General features: G+C 52.0%; 6 protein-coding genes across 6 annotated transcripts; 2 read left to right on the top strand and 4 right to left on the bottom strand.

Annotated features, from left to right (window-relative positions):
• Positions 1 to 1,025: 1,025 nt before the first annotated feature.
• Positions 1,026 to 2,246, bottom strand: VTN49DRAFT_4743 (uncharacterized protein; the record flags this gene model as incomplete). The annotated part of the gene is made up of 1 exon (XM_069412723.1): positions 1,026 to 2,246. One exon carries the CDS (start codon positions 2,244 to 2,246, stop codon positions 1,026 to 1,028), a length of 1,221 nt encoding a protein of 406 aa, XP_069267938.1.
• A 1,045-nt stretch (positions 2,247 to 3,291) lies between these two features.
• Positions 3,292 to 4,895, top strand: VTN49DRAFT_4742 (uncharacterized protein; the record flags this gene model as incomplete). The annotated part of the gene is made up of 2 exons (XM_069412722.1): positions 3,292 to 3,423; positions 3,489 to 4,895. 2 exons carry the CDS (start codon positions 3,292 to 3,294, stop codon positions 4,893 to 4,895), a joined length of 1,539 nt encoding a protein of 512 aa, XP_069267937.1.
• A 442-nt stretch (positions 4,896 to 5,337) lies between these two features.
• VTN49DRAFT_4741 (uncharacterized protein) lies at positions 5,338 to 6,480 on the top strand (the record flags this gene model as incomplete). Its single annotated transcript, XM_069412721.1, has 1 exon — positions 5,338 to 6,480. The coding sequence occupies one exon, from the start codon at positions 5,338 to 5,340 to the stop codon at positions 6,478 to 6,480; it is 1,143 nt and encodes a 380-aa protein (XP_069267936.1).
• Positions 6,481 to 6,569: 89 nt separating this feature from the next.
• VTN49DRAFT_4740 (uncharacterized protein) lies at positions 6,570 to 8,864 on the bottom strand (the record flags this gene model as incomplete). The annotated part of the gene is made up of 3 exons (XM_069412720.1): positions 6,570 to 7,635; positions 7,682 to 8,738; positions 8,801 to 8,864. 3 exons carry the CDS (start codon positions 8,862 to 8,864, stop codon positions 6,570 to 6,572), a joined length of 2,187 nt encoding a protein of 728 aa, XP_069267935.1.
• Positions 8,865 to 9,986: 1,122 nt separating this feature from the next.
• VTN49DRAFT_4739 (uncharacterized protein) lies at positions 9,987 to 10,795 on the bottom strand (the record flags this gene model as incomplete). The annotated part of the gene is made up of 3 exons (XM_069412718.1): positions 9,987 to 10,212; positions 10,570 to 10,596; positions 10,653 to 10,795. 3 exons carry the CDS (start codon positions 10,793 to 10,795, stop codon positions 9,987 to 9,989), a joined length of 396 nt encoding a protein of 131 aa, XP_069267934.1.
• A 1,562-nt stretch (positions 10,796 to 12,357) lies between these two features.
• VTN49DRAFT_4738 (uncharacterized protein) lies at positions 12,358 to 14,142 on the bottom strand (the record flags this gene model as incomplete). The annotated part of the gene is made up of 4 exons (XM_069412717.1): positions 12,358 to 13,348; positions 13,400 to 13,785; positions 13,854 to 14,032; positions 14,085 to 14,142. The coding sequence occupies 4 exons, from the start codon at positions 14,140 to 14,142 to the stop codon at positions 12,358 to 12,360; spliced, it is 1,614 nt and encodes a 537-aa protein (XP_069267933.1).
• Between the last annotated feature and the right edge of the window lie 772 nt (positions 14,143 to 14,914).

The raw sequence follows: 14,914 nt of genomic DNA, 5'->3' as shown, positions 1-14,914 counted from the left end.
GGAAGAAGAGACGAAACGGGGGGTAAAGGCAAAGGATATAGCAAGAGATGTGAATACAATTACGGCCCGCGATCCGGGGTTTACAGACAATTCTGGTCCTCGAAGAGCGTGTATTTCTTCCCAGAAACGCAGTGCGCGGCGGATCTCTACGACAACAGACCATTGTTCAGAGTGCTCAGCGATAGAAAAGCACAAACCCAGAAAATCAGCAGGAAATCTCCGCCAAATTCTCTCAAGTCTAGCAGTGAAGCATCGATAGCGGCCAAGCCGATTGCCACAAAGGAATTGGCCCAGTCTTTCTCCTCTCTGTATGACATTACACCTTCCAGGACCCATCTCTATCGAGTCCCTTGGATAGCACTATCTCTGATCAAGCCGTGCAGCTCAGTAAGAGGACCACTAGGCACGTTGCAAGGTGACCAGACAAAGAAAAGTGCCGGGAAGATCCGCAAGTAACACACCAAAACCCTAAACGTGAACCTGTGTCTCGCCCAGCAGACGGGAAACACAATCAAATGTTCCACCTCTCATTATATATCTCAACACAAATCAATTCCAGCATGCTCTGTGGAATACTCCAATTCTCGATATTGAACTCTAGATACAAATGTCCGATTCAATGCTAGCCAGCAACGTCGGCTCGGGGGTCTCTAACCGAGATAAATTTCAAAACCCCATGACATGTTTTTCTTTGTAAACGATGAACTGATCGAAATGAGGTAAAAATTGCGTTATCTGATGTCTGATAATCAGCATGCCAATTTCAGTAAAAGTCGGCGTGAATGGTGAAGAGACGACGGAATTTTCAGACTGATCGGCTCGGACAGTGCAGAAAAGCGAACTGCGGGTCGGGACGCATCGGACCATTGTAAAGGGCGGTCTAGACCCGTGCTCCATCTGATGCAATTGATAGGTGATCCCGAGTTTCAGGTTGGTGATGCTCCATGTACTACGTCAAGTGACTGATGTTATTATCAATATGACCCATTTGAACCATTAATTTCAAACATAAATTTATTCCTTATCTATGCCTCTGCAGCGGCGCCCTCTGGCGTGCCATGACGACTCCTTCGACCAGGCTCTTCAGACGTCATTGTCAGCGGAGACGTTGCTCGAGGCGACGATCTAGCGCCCTTCTTGCGACGCGGCTGCGAATCGGTAGTACTCCCACTCTCGGGGGTCGCGCTGCGCGAGACGCCACGCGAGCCTTGAGACTGCGATGCAGAACGCATATGACGACGAGTTCGTGCATCGAGCGACTTGCCCCCGGCATGCTGCGAGTGATGGTGACGGGCTTGCTCAAGGAGCTTCAGCCTGCGTTGTCGTGCACGAGGCAGGTAGAACCACCATAGCCAGCCGCCTTCCTGGCGGGCCAGCTGCTTCTCCCGTTCGCGGATCTTGCGCCGCAGCTGGGCGCGCCGCTCATTCTCCTTTTCCCAAAATTCCGCCCGGTATTCGTCCCAGCTTTCTCGGAACTCCGGCGAGAAGGCTTTCGGTAGCAGCAGGAGCCGGATATGATCACCTCCAGGCGACAAATCTTCCTCAATTATCCCGGACTCGTAATCATCGTCGTCTACCACATGAAACGGGCGGTGGGCTCGTCTTTCTGACGGATGCACCTCGACATACTGGTAATTACTCGTCGACCCGAAAAATGCCGATATGGGGAAAAGAAACGACAGGTAAGAGAGCAGCTCCCGCCACCAAGGACCTCGAATGATCACAATTTTGGTGTTCATCCCTCGAAGGCCGCGGTTGGCCACGGTGAACCAGCGCCGTGGCCAGCGCATGCCTCGCTCCCACTGGCCCGTACCCCATACCAAAATCGCCGTCACAATGCCCCCCAGAAGCGCTACCTTCTCCCCCATTTCCACCATCCAGTATACTGACCCTCCGACGCCGCGGCCATCTTCTCGAGGTCGTAGGAACAGTGCGTAGGAAAAGTAGGCAATCCACAGTGCCAACAGCGTGAGAAAAAAGGTATTTTGTCGTCGGCGATCCCTGAGAGCGAGGTACTGTGCCCGTAACGAGCTCTCGAGGATCAATAGATTCAAGTAAATCTGGGGCGGGGAGGACGGTAATGTCGACAGCGGATCTGGGGTTGACGGCCGTGACTCGACGCTCGGGGGAGTAAGACTGCCGTCAGACTGCGGCTTGGACAAGGGCGACGGCGGCTTGGCGTCGGGGACCTTCACGTCCGTCGCCGGCGCGCCCTTGACGATGTGGTCGAGCTGCGACTCCATCATCCGAATGTCTGACCGTGTTGGAGCTCTTGACTGCTGAGATAATCCCCTACGGATTTCTTGTAATTGCCTGATTTGGACATCATGCGCTATTCCTGATCAGGATTGGTCACGATCGAGATCTGCATCGGAGCGGAACAGCTCTCATCCGGGTTCCAACTCCAACTGGGCGATGATCATCAGGGCAGGCTCCAGGATTATGAACTGGAGGCAATGGAGCCTGGCTGCCTGAGGCATTCATGTCCTTTATAGGCAAGTGAATCAGATCTCTTATCTCCTGTATCTCCTGTGCGGCGTGCCGTGTTATTTATATATCTCCATAAATTAACGGCTCCGTGCGGACGGCTTCGTATGGAGATTGGCTTGCGGGCCTTCAGTACTCCGTACAGTTCAGAGCGCAAAACGCTCCAGCCTTTGGGCCTCGCGCAAATGGAGAAATACGAAGAATGAGATCGGCCAATAAATGTTTTTTGTATTTCCGCTCCCGGTATAGTGCAATGTCAACTGGCCAACCACATCGCGATCACAAGATCCCCAATTTCAAAGCCAGACCGGCTTTAAGCATTCATAAGCGCGGTCGAGTGATCCTTGGACCGCTCACATTGAACCATCTCGGCGCAACTAACTGGCCGGACCGAGCGGCGATTCCCGTGCTAACCCCGAAGGCATCCATGTTTCTAGCCAGTTCGGCAGATTAGCTGTCCCGTTCCGGCTCAGTGTAGGACCTACGCACATGATTGATTGATAAATATCGGCCGATGGGAGCATGGGACTGAAGACGGCATTTGTGATCACATCGGACGTTCTTCTTGTACCATGCTCTGAGGTCCTCGCGCACATTTGCTCACCATCGCCTCCTCGAACGTTGTCTGCAAACGTTCATTTCGCAGTCCGTCGAGTCTTCCGCCGGTTGTTGTCGTGTAGTACTAGTCGTATAGCCGAGCGCCAACGTCAGACCGGAGTTGGGACTCTGTCGGCTAGCCCGTCGAGCCAGCGAGCGAGAGGTCGCCGGCTGTACTCCACCGCGGCATCACGGTCGTCGCTCAGCATGACTTCGACAGAAGCTGCGAGCTCAGCAGGCGAGGGCCTGCGCCGTCGCGAAAGCGCAGCGAACGCTTCGAGTGGCGCCAAAGTGAATGCTTTGTTCCCGCTTAGCTATAAAGATGGATTCATGCAATGGGTACGGTGTACAGGTTGCTCGTGCCCCATGATATGGTCATAGTAACTCACGCACTCTTGCTGCAGTGGTCGAAAATCCCCGCCGCAGTCGCCGAACACAAGGTCCTCTCTTTCATTCCCTACCTCCAGCAGGCCCCCACGCAACGGCAGACGGGCAACACGGCCACGGCGCCAGATGCGCCGGCCGATGCGCCAGACAGCCTCCAGAAAGCGGACCCCAGCCAACAAGGGGACGAGTCATTCCGTTCGGTCAATGACCCCTATGGGCCGCGATGCTGGCGATCACGAATGGTTGAATTGAGCGGGCGTGACCGCGCACTGAATGAATTCTCCGTCGAGCGCGTTGGCGAGGAAGCAGATCAGAATCTCGTGATGCTGCACGGATATGGGGCAGGCCTAGGGTTCTTCTACAAGAACTTCGAACCTCTGTCTCGCGCCAAGGGGTGGAAGTTGTATGCACTAGACATGCTGGGGATGGGTCGTAGCACACGACCACCATTCAAGATCACCGCAAAGACGCGGGAAGAGGCCATCACACAAGCAGAGGACTGGTTCATTGATGCACTGGAGGAGTGGCGAGTTCAGCGGAAGATCGAGCGGTTCACGCTGCTGGCTCATAGCTTGGGCGGCTACATGGCTGTCGCCTACGCCCTCAAATACCCGGGCCATCTCAACAAGCTCATCTTGGCATCACCTGTCGGCATCCCTGAGAACCCGCAAGCCGTGAGCGAAGCTCTCCCAGAGTCATCCTCGGAACCAGCTGTCGCACAGGAGTTCAAAGAATCAGTCGCCCAGAACGGCCACGTACAGGCGCCATCGCGTGTACAGCAGCAGCCTCGGCGACGGCTGGTCAAAGTCCTCGAGTACCTGTGGGACGCCAACGTCTCTCCATTCAGCATTGTCCGCTTGGCCGGGCCATTGGGCCCACGACTAGTTTCTGGATGGACATCGCGGCGGTTCGCACACCTCCCGGCTGAAGAAGCGGCCGCTTTGCACGACTACTCATACTCCATCTTCCGGCTCCGCGGAAGCGGCGAGTACGCGCTGGCCTACATCCTCGCACCAAGAGCATATGCCCGCAGCCCGCTGATCCGGCGCATTCAAGGAGTCGGACGGCAGGTGATTCGCTCGACCGATGGATCAGACTCCTCGTCATCTTCGTCAACGTCGTCGTTGTCATCCTCCTGGTCGAAGCCGGAGGTTGTGGAACGCGAGACTGGAATTCCGATCGTGTTCATGTACGGCGAACACGATTGGATGGATGTCTCCGGAGGCTACGCGGCTAAAGCCAAAATTGACGCAGAGCGGGAACGGCGTCGCGCGCAAGGCTTGGAGGACAACGGCACAGCCAAGGTGGTCGTGATCCCGAAGGCTGGCCATCATTTGTACCTCGACTCGCCGGAAATATTCAATGAGTTTGTCCTGCAGGAAATGGAGGACGTGCGACGGCGGGAGCAGGAGAAGAAACGATGACTTGGATCATTTCCTTGTTACGCCCTCACATTCGGACATTTTCATGTTTCGAAGAGGATTAGATGGCATGTCTGGAGTTCTACTTCTTGTAAAGATTCTAGATACCTCATGCAATGAGATATTCATTTATCTCTGTATCTGCCACCAGCACTTGTGAGCCTCAGTGCTGCCTAGATCGTTCAATCAACTTTTGCGCTGGAGTCTGGCGGTCATCGTTCAGCAGTTCAGCATGGATCCAGCAGCCTCTCCAAACGAGGAAATACGTTTATTACCGAAGTTGCGCTAGCGCGGGGATTACTTCAGGAACCTCGGCGACCAATTTAGGTAGGTTACAGAGCTGCAATTGCTGGATTTCTCTGATGTCATCTCCGTAGCACTCCAGAAACAAAGCCAGGCCTGAACACAATATTGTAGATCACTCCAAACTACTTTCCACGCGAGCATGTCATCATTAGACGGAAGTGAACCCGACTTCCCCTGGCACATTGGCGTCTACGACGCCCACTGCCACCCCACCGACAACATGCCGAGCACAAGCACCATTGCCGACATGAAAGCTCGCAAGCTGACCGTTATGGCTACGCGTGGAGAAGACCAGGATCTCGTGGCGCAGGTTGCCGCCAAGTATGGTCCCGAGCGCATCGTGCCGTGTTTCGGGTGGCATCCATGGTTCGCGCATCAGATCAGTCTGGGTGAGAGCCAGGTGGAAGATAGAACGGTGCATTATCGGTCGGTATTACAGGGTTCATTGTCCTCTTCTGGTAAAGGGAAAGATCAGAGTGAGGAAGATATAGCTTTCTTTCAGACTCTTCCCGAGCCGAAACCCCTTCGGGAGTTACTCACAGACATGCGCACACATCTCGTCGCGCATCCCACCGCGCTGGTCGGCGAGGTTGGTCTCGACCGTGCATTTCGGCTGCCAATGCCGTGGTCAGAGGACGAGCTGCGGGAGCGTGATCCATCAATCACCCCCGGTTCGCGCGAAGGCCGGAGGCTGTCCCCCTTCAAAGTCTCCGTGGAGCATCAGAAGAGCTTGCTCAAGGCACAGCTGCAGCTAGCGGGGGAGCTCCGCAGACCGGTTAGCTTGCATAGTGTGCAGGGGCATGGAGTCGTTTTGGAGATTCTCCGAGATTTGTGGCGGGGGTATGAAAAGAAGGGGTCAAAGCGGGCCATGCGAATGAAGACGAAAAACACAGAATTCCCAACAGGTGAAGACGATAAAGATGAAAAGCAAGAAGAGAAACCTCTTCCATTTCCTCCCCGAATCTGCATGCATTCCTACTCCGGCCGCGCCGACTCCCTCGCGCAGTTCCTGCACCCCTCCGCTCCCTCGGAGATATTCTTCTCGTTCTCGTCCGTCATCAACCTTCCTCCGTCCGCAGATGAGAACCATAAAACCGTTCAGGTCGTCCGCGCCCTCCCCGCGGATCGTATCCTGGTCGAAAGTGACTTCCATGAGGCGGGCGCGTCCATGGATGACCTGCTCGAGGAGGTGACGCGGACAGTGTGCCGGATCCGAGGGTGGACGTTGGAAGAGGGCGTAAAGCAATTAGCTCGGAATTATCAACGGTTTCTCCATGGTTGACATGAATATCTTCCACATCTATGTACATATCTAATGTTGAAGGTAGCTAGGTAGCAGTATTCGGTAGAGCACGGTCTTAGTAGTAGACCCTACGACCATCCATTCAAAAGGATATCCGCCATCGACGGCTCCTGGCTGTACAGAAATCGCCATTCATCCTCCATATCGGGTAGGCCCTCGATGGCCATTGGTCCTGGTTGTGCGGAGTCTGCAATCGGAAACAATTGTCGCCAGTCTGCCCCAGGGGTAGGCTGGTTGAGGAGATCGGGGGAGGGGCGGTCGTACATGGTTTCTGCAGACTGCGGGAACGTTGTCTGTGTTGGTGCTTGTGCTGGTGCTGGTGGCGGTGGCCAAAGAGCCGGCGATGGAGTCGGCGCTGCTGCGCCCGGTGCTCCAGCTGAAGTGTTCCCAGTCGATTCTGGGTTCAGATGTGCCGCTGCAATTGATGGGTGCCTCGCAGCGTTGTCGTCTGCACTGTTATTATTATCGTTGATGCTGTTGTAGACAACCTGCAGATCCCGCTGCAGCCGTTTCGAGTTCTCAAACAGTCGCAGAATCGTCTCCGCGGAGTTCCAGTACTCCGCTAGCTCCCGCAGAGAATGCTTGATGGAATCAAATCGGCGGAGCGCGTTGACGGCAAGCACCGGGTTCGAGAATCGCAGCTCGACGCGTACCTGGATCATTGCCGTAAACAATGCATAAACCCCGGAGTACCATAGATGTTTGATCCTCCCAGTCTGGCGTAGCTCCTCAAAGATTGATGTAATGACTCCCGCCGCGGCGCTACAGATCTCGGCATCATGGGGCCCATAGTCATCGGAATATGCAGTCGCTTTCGGATGAGGTCGATGCAGGAGAATCAAAAAGTTGTTGTATGTAATGTGAAGCATGGCTGACGAGGACGGATTGTTGTCAGCCCGAAGACGCAGTGACTCGGGTAGCCGAAGTGACCAGTTCGCCAATACCTCATCGGCCTCTCCGAGTACAGCTTTCCTCCGTTCGGCGCTGACACGAAGTCCGAACCGCTCGCGTAGGATGTATGACATCAACGTGCAGAGTTCGCTAAACTGCACGACAAAATCTTTTTGGACGCGCGGGCCACATCCGATGAAATCGCAATCGGTCAAGGGTTGTACGTCACAATCATCCAGATTTCTATCAATTAGCCTATTCCAGCAACAAATAAGGAGCGGCGACTCACATTGCCTGAGGTCGTCCATGAGACAAGGAAACCAAAACATCGAACTGCACCAAAATCCACCACACGCGTCGCCACACCCTCCGCTCGCTGGGCGTGAATTTCTCGCATCTCAAGTCACGATGCATACCAAGCCCGGTCGCAATGCGCGCAGCAACGCCGACCCAGTAATGCGCATTTGCCGCCACATCATCATCGACAACGTCCGAATGCCAGGTCAACAGCAATGCGGCCTGTATGAGAACATCTCTGTTGCGCTCCACCCGATTATCAAACAGCCACTTTGAGCGACGGAAGAAGGTCGCCTTAAGCTCGTCTCTTTCCGGCTGCGGGCGGGATACATGGGCACCCACCAAACAAATTGCCTGAAGAATCAATATCGGAGGTGGGTCCGAAGGGTCGCGGTTGCGATACTGCATCATGAAATGTTCCTCCTCCACGATTGGAAAGATAGGATTGACATGGGTAAAATACGCCTCCACCAGTTCATCTACAAGGGCAGGCTCTGGCAGAGTCAGAGCATCCTGCTGAAGCTGATCATGGCCAATCTCGAGCCGACGTCGCGGGATCTCAATGCCCGCATAATGATACGCCTTTTCCGAAGAGTCGTCGGCCCTCTGCTGCCGGAGCAGAAAGGACATATTCGACACGTCATCGCCAACATAGATCGCGCGCACTCCCCGCTGGATCTCCCGTCGATCAGGCTCCTCCTCATCAATCAATGTGACCAGGCGATTTTCCATCTCCCGACCGCGCTCCCGAACAGAGCCCGCATCCGATTGCGCAGGCGGACGATGATGTACCGCTGCGTCGGGCCGGAGTCCTTGCGGCAAGAATGTTGCCGTACCCTGCAGCGGGGTTTTCTGCTCTGGCGCCGGTGCTGGTGGCGGCCGACAACGAATTGGTACAGGATTCAGGATGGACCGAACTTCAGGTCGCTTCTTCTTCTCATGAATACGGCAGTCCAGCTTACCCGCCGAACGGCAATTGGAGCATGGACAACCCACATCGCGCGCATCGCAGCGGACCTTGCGCCGGTGACAATGAATGCATGCAGCGCCTGGATTGCAAAGTCAGTACAAATGCAGGCAATTGCAAAGCACGTGCATTAAGATTTCAAACCTGATCGCTTTTTCGTCACCCTACTGCCTGGCGGCGACGAACTATCCGGTGCAGCCGAGGCCATGGCGACGGGCAGAATAGAAGAACAGCATCGAAATCGACCTAATCAGAGGCTTCTTCATCGCGCTGGTATTCCCTCACATATTGTCCGAATTAGCCATGCGCAAACCAGAGCAGCGGAGGTAAAGCACGAGATCTCGATTGGACGGTGACTCAATCTTGGTCACGTGGTTAGCACAACCCCAGATTTTCGCTGTGGCGGGGCAACCATATCGAGCACCCAGCATCCCTGAAACGACCGCCTCTTCTGTTCCCTCAGTCTTCCACCAACAAGTTCGAAGACCGAATTCAAAAAAGATGAAGGTAGCGCTTCAATTGCTCCAAATGTACGTTGATTTTTCTTGCAAGTTGCTCCGGGCCTATGGTGTCAGTTACGACCCCAGAGTCAAGCTAGCTCGGAATGCGACCAGATAAGACTAGAAGAATGCGTCCCAGCGATTAGGGGTTATCACCGTACGCCGCAGCTGTTGAAATGGGACATGAAACGGAGATATCAAAACTAGAACAGCAGGTGAAACATCGTCTCCATTGTTTCTAGAGCATGGCTGCATCTTCCAGCCTTAGTGACCTGTTGCCCATCGACATTAGGGTAGTGTTCGTACTGAGCTCCCAGCGATGCATCTGAGAAATACATCCTCCAGCACAATTATAATCACTGGAGCTGCGCCGTTTAAAATTGAACTGGCACCTTCAATCCGCGTCAGGAGGGCGACGAAACTATTTCTGACGAGCGGGATGGCGACGATCTGTTAATGAACGATTCCTCCTGGAATTCAGATTGGTGGCAATACAACCAAAGCCGAGATACTCTGGTGGACATCTGAGAATATCTCGCATCTTCTCCTTCACTCCGAACGTCTCCGTCATGCTCGCGCTCAAATTGCGGCCAAACCCCTGCTGGGCCATGATGCATGTTACTTTATCATGAGACCATTGCTCCAGAAGTGATTAGTGGATGCTTACTCGCTAGAGAAGACATTGGTTTGGAAGCAGGCAAGTGCCGTGGACAACGTTTCGCAAATAACTAGTTACCGTCCAGTTGCCTTTTGAATGTGGCGAGCATGAAGAATAACATCGCACTGATTATGGACTCTGGATATTGTTTTCTGTTCACAACCATCAGGCATTACGAATAGTACGTACCGCTACTATCTGCCGCGTTAAGAGAGTCGATATAACGCAAAATGTCGGTCTCGCCGAAGAGCTCGACGCAGTCAGCCCATCGGAAGGTCAGCAAATCGATAGAATGGCCGTATATAAGGTGCACCGCGGCAATGATATCGTGGCCCTCTGGTCCAACAAACAGCTGGGTTACTGTCTTCCGGCCGTAGGTGTGCATCTTGCCAGGATATCTTGAAAGCCATCTGGATTCACACAGCGATCATCTAGTGAGGGGAGAATCTGTTTTCTGCGAAGTTTCTCCCGCCCTGTTAAGGATCACTCGGTCTGCCGCACCACCGGCGGATGTGAGAACCAGTTGATCTCGAATGTTTCCGATACATTCTCGGCCGCGTTTGCACGAAACAAACACAGACTGTCATGAGAAAAAGAGCCAATCTTGTTGACTTAATTCGAGTGCAGATTCCAGACGTAGGCGGGATTACGTCGACGTCTTTTCTGGAACGTGAAGACTGCTGTGTCCTTTGTGACAGTAATCTGTACAGGGATATGGTCTTCGAAATCCTTTTCCGCAAGCATATGTGACGTACCTAGGTACATCCCACGCTGTTATGACCCTAAAAACATCCGTGTTAGACGACTCCAACGAAACAAATCATCGTCTTATACGTACCCAGTGTCATGGATCATGAATAGATAGCGACCAGACATCCTGATCATGTGGACCGGCGTTCGATTGGTCAAAATTGACCTTTCTCCAGTTTCAAGATTCAGCATTACGACTTCTTCGTCGCGGTGACGCACCTTATGGAACATTCGCCGCGAATGGTACAGAAACGTATGCGGCTGTGCTATTTCTCTCCAGGGAAGGAAGACTTTTTTAACCGGATGAGCAGACTGCAAATCACATAGCCACCGAATATAAGTCATCGCTTTGGCGCTCTGGACATCCCCTTTCTCTATACCTAGTTCCGCGGGCAGAACGGTAGTGATTATTCTTTCCGACGAAAATATCGAGCGCCACCGCTTCGAGACTTATAGAGGGAAGCGCGTTAGGATGAGCAATCACATTTTGAGTCTCAAAAGGGTCAACAATGTCGTACCCTTTGACACCGGAAAATGTTGGCCGCATCCAGATACTCCACGATAAGAGCACGAGCTCCAGCGGCAAATTGCTGACAATGTCATCATGGTCCTGTTCAACTTGGCCCGTTCCAAGTGCAGTCTCACAATGGCCTGCCTCCTCTTTTCCTTTTCGAATCGATTTCACCCGCGTATAGTCTGAACCAAGGTTAGCCGGAACTCAGTCGCGTTTCCAATTTCATATATTTCTTCCCCCATATGGAGATGTAAGTCGTCCGAAGCCGCGCCAAAGCAGTGCCCCTGAATAGTAGGAAACAGTACGGAGTACTCAGTATGTGCTGCCGATAACTCAACTCCTTGGACTTGTCGGGAGGTTATAAGTTAGCATGGTGATGGAAAGTAGCTATTCTACTAGCCAGAAGATTCAGAGAAATAGGTGTATCAGGCGTTGGCGTTTTGTGTGTCCTCGCTTGTAACAATCCAGATGTCTTCAGTTTCCACTACCGGATTTCGAAACTCTCATTGATTTATGTCATCACCAAGAGCTGGTAATTAGATTAGACATAAGCGCCTAACACCCGTAAGTTCACTTCTGGAATTTCTGAGAAGTACGGGATGGTACGTATAGCATTATGTTTGAAACCGATGTCCGGGAAAGTTTAACCTATGGAAAGAAACACGATGGAGGCGGTGCCCTCATTGCGTCACGGGAGCCAAACGCCCGACGGCCACTAGTAAGCCCTAGCCACGAACACATTGGGCTGCAGTATTCGGATTCAATTCGAGTTGTTGACGTTCTCAACTGGCGATGACAGTTTGAAACATGCCGGTGGCGGATTGCTGGAGTTAAGAAAGCTTGGAGCTACCTTACCTTTTTCATTGCTGGAACACGATGAAAGCCGAACAGATCTATCCCTTGAGTCTGCGGATTCATCACCCGACACGTTGAAAGGAGTTGCCGTCTTTTGCAAAAATAGCCTAGTTGGTACCGCCAGTTATTGACGGAATCACTCAGATTCGAGAATCTAGTAGCTAGGCGCCAACATTGACCGTTCCAGTTAGAGAATCTGACGACAATATTCGATCCTACTTTTCCACCGAGAACAAACCAGGCACAGCCTACCCACAGCAGTGGTGTACTGGCCCAGTAATCAATGCTATGCATTGCACAATGCAAATTGTGCAGGACAAAGCTGGGTTGCCTAAATAACTGGAAGAGGAACAGGCGCTCGTTTTCTAATCAATCGATAGTATTATTTCTCGGCTTATCACTCCAATCTGGCAATCCTATTGCGTCAATTTCGAATACGATTTAGAACAGAGCGCATAAGAGTACGGATTGTCTTCGTCTCAGATGTGGCTGGGTTCGTATATTCATACTCTGGCATGGCCACGAAAGGCTCTGCACCCGGAATATCGGGCACAAATTCAGGATTGAAGAACCATAGCTGTACTCCATCGTTACCCCCCACGCAATAGACTTCACCGTCACCGTCGCATATCCAAGGGAAAGAACATGAGGAATAGTTATTGGAGTTCGAATGCTGACGCAAGCGGGCGGCACCATCGATTTCGCGAATGTGCAACTTGTACGGTCGCTTTGTCATGGTGCCCGTAGTGGCGTTCTGAATCAGAAGAATATTCGTACCATTAGGATCCCACTCCCAGCGGTAGCTGATGTTTGGGCCGAGAAAGTTGAAATTACAAGAAAGTCTGCAGACACAGAAGGCTCCAATGAAGTCGATCCATTGGGCGCTTAGCCGATCGACGCCATAGTCGTATCTCAGTCGAATCGTGGCAAGGACAACGGAGCCCCATTTTTCGATCAAAAACAACTGGGCTTCCGTCTTGTTACCGTTGGTGCTTATCTCGCCGTCACGCCTTACTCTAAGACTTGATCCGAATCGTATGCTCGGGTGATCACCCAGGGGCAAGTGAAACTGTTTCTTGCGAAGCTGCGTCCCATCGGTCAACGACCAATTCGTCTGCCGCACCCCTGGTGAATCTAGGGGGTACCAGCAGATCTCGAATGTTACCAGCACGTTCTCGTCCGGATTTACATGATAAAACACCAATTCGTAATGTCCGTCCAGAGAGAAGGTGCCAATCTCCTTGACTTGATTTGAGCGTAGATTCCAAACCCAGACTGAATAAGTTCGCTCCACGACGATGTGGTGAATGAAGACCGCTATGTCCTTTGAGGCGGTAATTCGTTTGGGAATACTGTTCTCGAAATCCTTTTCCGCAATCATTTGTGATGTACGTAAATCCCACACTGCTGTGGCTCTGCAAGCGCCAATATTAGACGACGCCGACAAAGATGAGTCATCTGCTTACCCGCTCTTATAAAAGTTTATGAAAAGATACTGACCAGAAATTCTGATAAATATAGTATAAGGTATTTCACTGGTCAGTACTATAGACGTCTCCCCAGTCTCAAGATTCAGCATCATGAGTTCCTCGTAGGGGTCCCGCCATATTTTATAGAACAGTCGCCGCGAATGATACAAGCCAATCGTGGGCCGTACGCGCAATTCTCGCCACGGTAGGAAGACCTTCTTGACCGGACAAGCAGATTGCAGTCTCTGTAGCCATCGAAGATAAGTTGTTGCGTTCGCAGCCTTGGTGTTCATGCTCTCTATGCCTAGCTCCGCGAAGATTCCGGGCAAAAAAATCTTGATGATTGCGTCGGACGAAAAAATCAACCGCCATCGCTTTGAGACCTAAGGGAATCCGCGTTAATTAGGATGGTGAATCACATTTGAGTGTCAAGAGATCAGCATTGCCGCACCCTCTGGCATCGGACAACATCATCCAGATTCAGATTGTCCGCAACATGAAGCACGAGCTCCAGAGGCAAATTGCCAATAATGTCAACATTGGCCTGTTCATCTCTGCCTGCTACTGGGGGTGTTTCACAATTGTCTACCTCCTTTCTTTCTTTTCGAATCGATTTTATCCGCATATGGTCTGAACCAAAGTTAGCCTAAACGTAGTCACGTCATCAAATTCAATCGCATACGTTTCTTTCCCCGTTCGAAGATGCGAATCGTCCGAAGCCGCGCCATAATATCATCCATGGCTAGTAGGGTCGATATCTCCAATCCTTAGTCAGAAAGTTGGAAGGCGATGAGTTGCTCTAACAGCTGGAAAGGATAAAGAGTCGAGTGCACCCTGCTGTCAAACTTTGGTCCCTCGCTTGATGGAATTCAGACTCGTCTTCCCTGCGGATGCCGGAGACCTTCATCAATAGTGACAAGCTTCGACACGAGTCTCTCGCGCCAGCAATTGCCTCTAGACCTGTGAGAATGTGAACGGATCGTAAGAAATAGAGCATGATCTATGCTACGGGGAAAGAGTTGAAATAAATTAGTACCTACCTAGGTGCCTAATTGATTAAGAACACAGGTGCCCCCCCTTTCGCTTCATGGAAGCAGGTTATGGCAGGCTAACACCCAGAGGTCCTCAATTTAGCTCTCTCTCGCCAAGAACCAAACTCGTATTCAGTTGAAGCTTTTAACTTCGCAGCTTCCCATAACTCCTTTAAACGAGCCGGTGAGAGGAGTCAACAAGGACTTCGACGGTAAGGAGAGGATAAAATCTGGACAGAATCAAATTTACCTAGACTTTGTGTGTTGTCACCGGCTATGTTGGAAGGAGTCGTCGTCGGCAGTTGTAAAGGTAGCAGGCACCATGAAGTTACTACTCTACTAATAAGCCATTTTCATCCGAGAATCTATTGGCTGTGCTAGGCATCGCGCAATGCTTAACTGTATTTGACAAACGGCATGCTAAAAAAGCTTGGCTGAGGAGAAGTGAAGGCAATGGGTGTCGGATGATTCGAATGGAATC

This window comes from Thermomyces lanuginosus, assembly GCF_041956635.1.
Source record: "Thermomyces lanuginosus strain ATCC 200065 unplaced genomic scaffold VTN49scaffold_31, whole genome shotgun sequence".
Lineage (NCBI taxonomy): Eukaryota > Fungi > Ascomycota > Eurotiomycetes > Eurotiales > Trichocomaceae > Thermomyces > Thermomyces lanuginosus.
The sequence above is the reverse complement of the archived record's forward strand: the minus strand, read 5'-3'. Positions and strand labels throughout refer to the sequence as shown.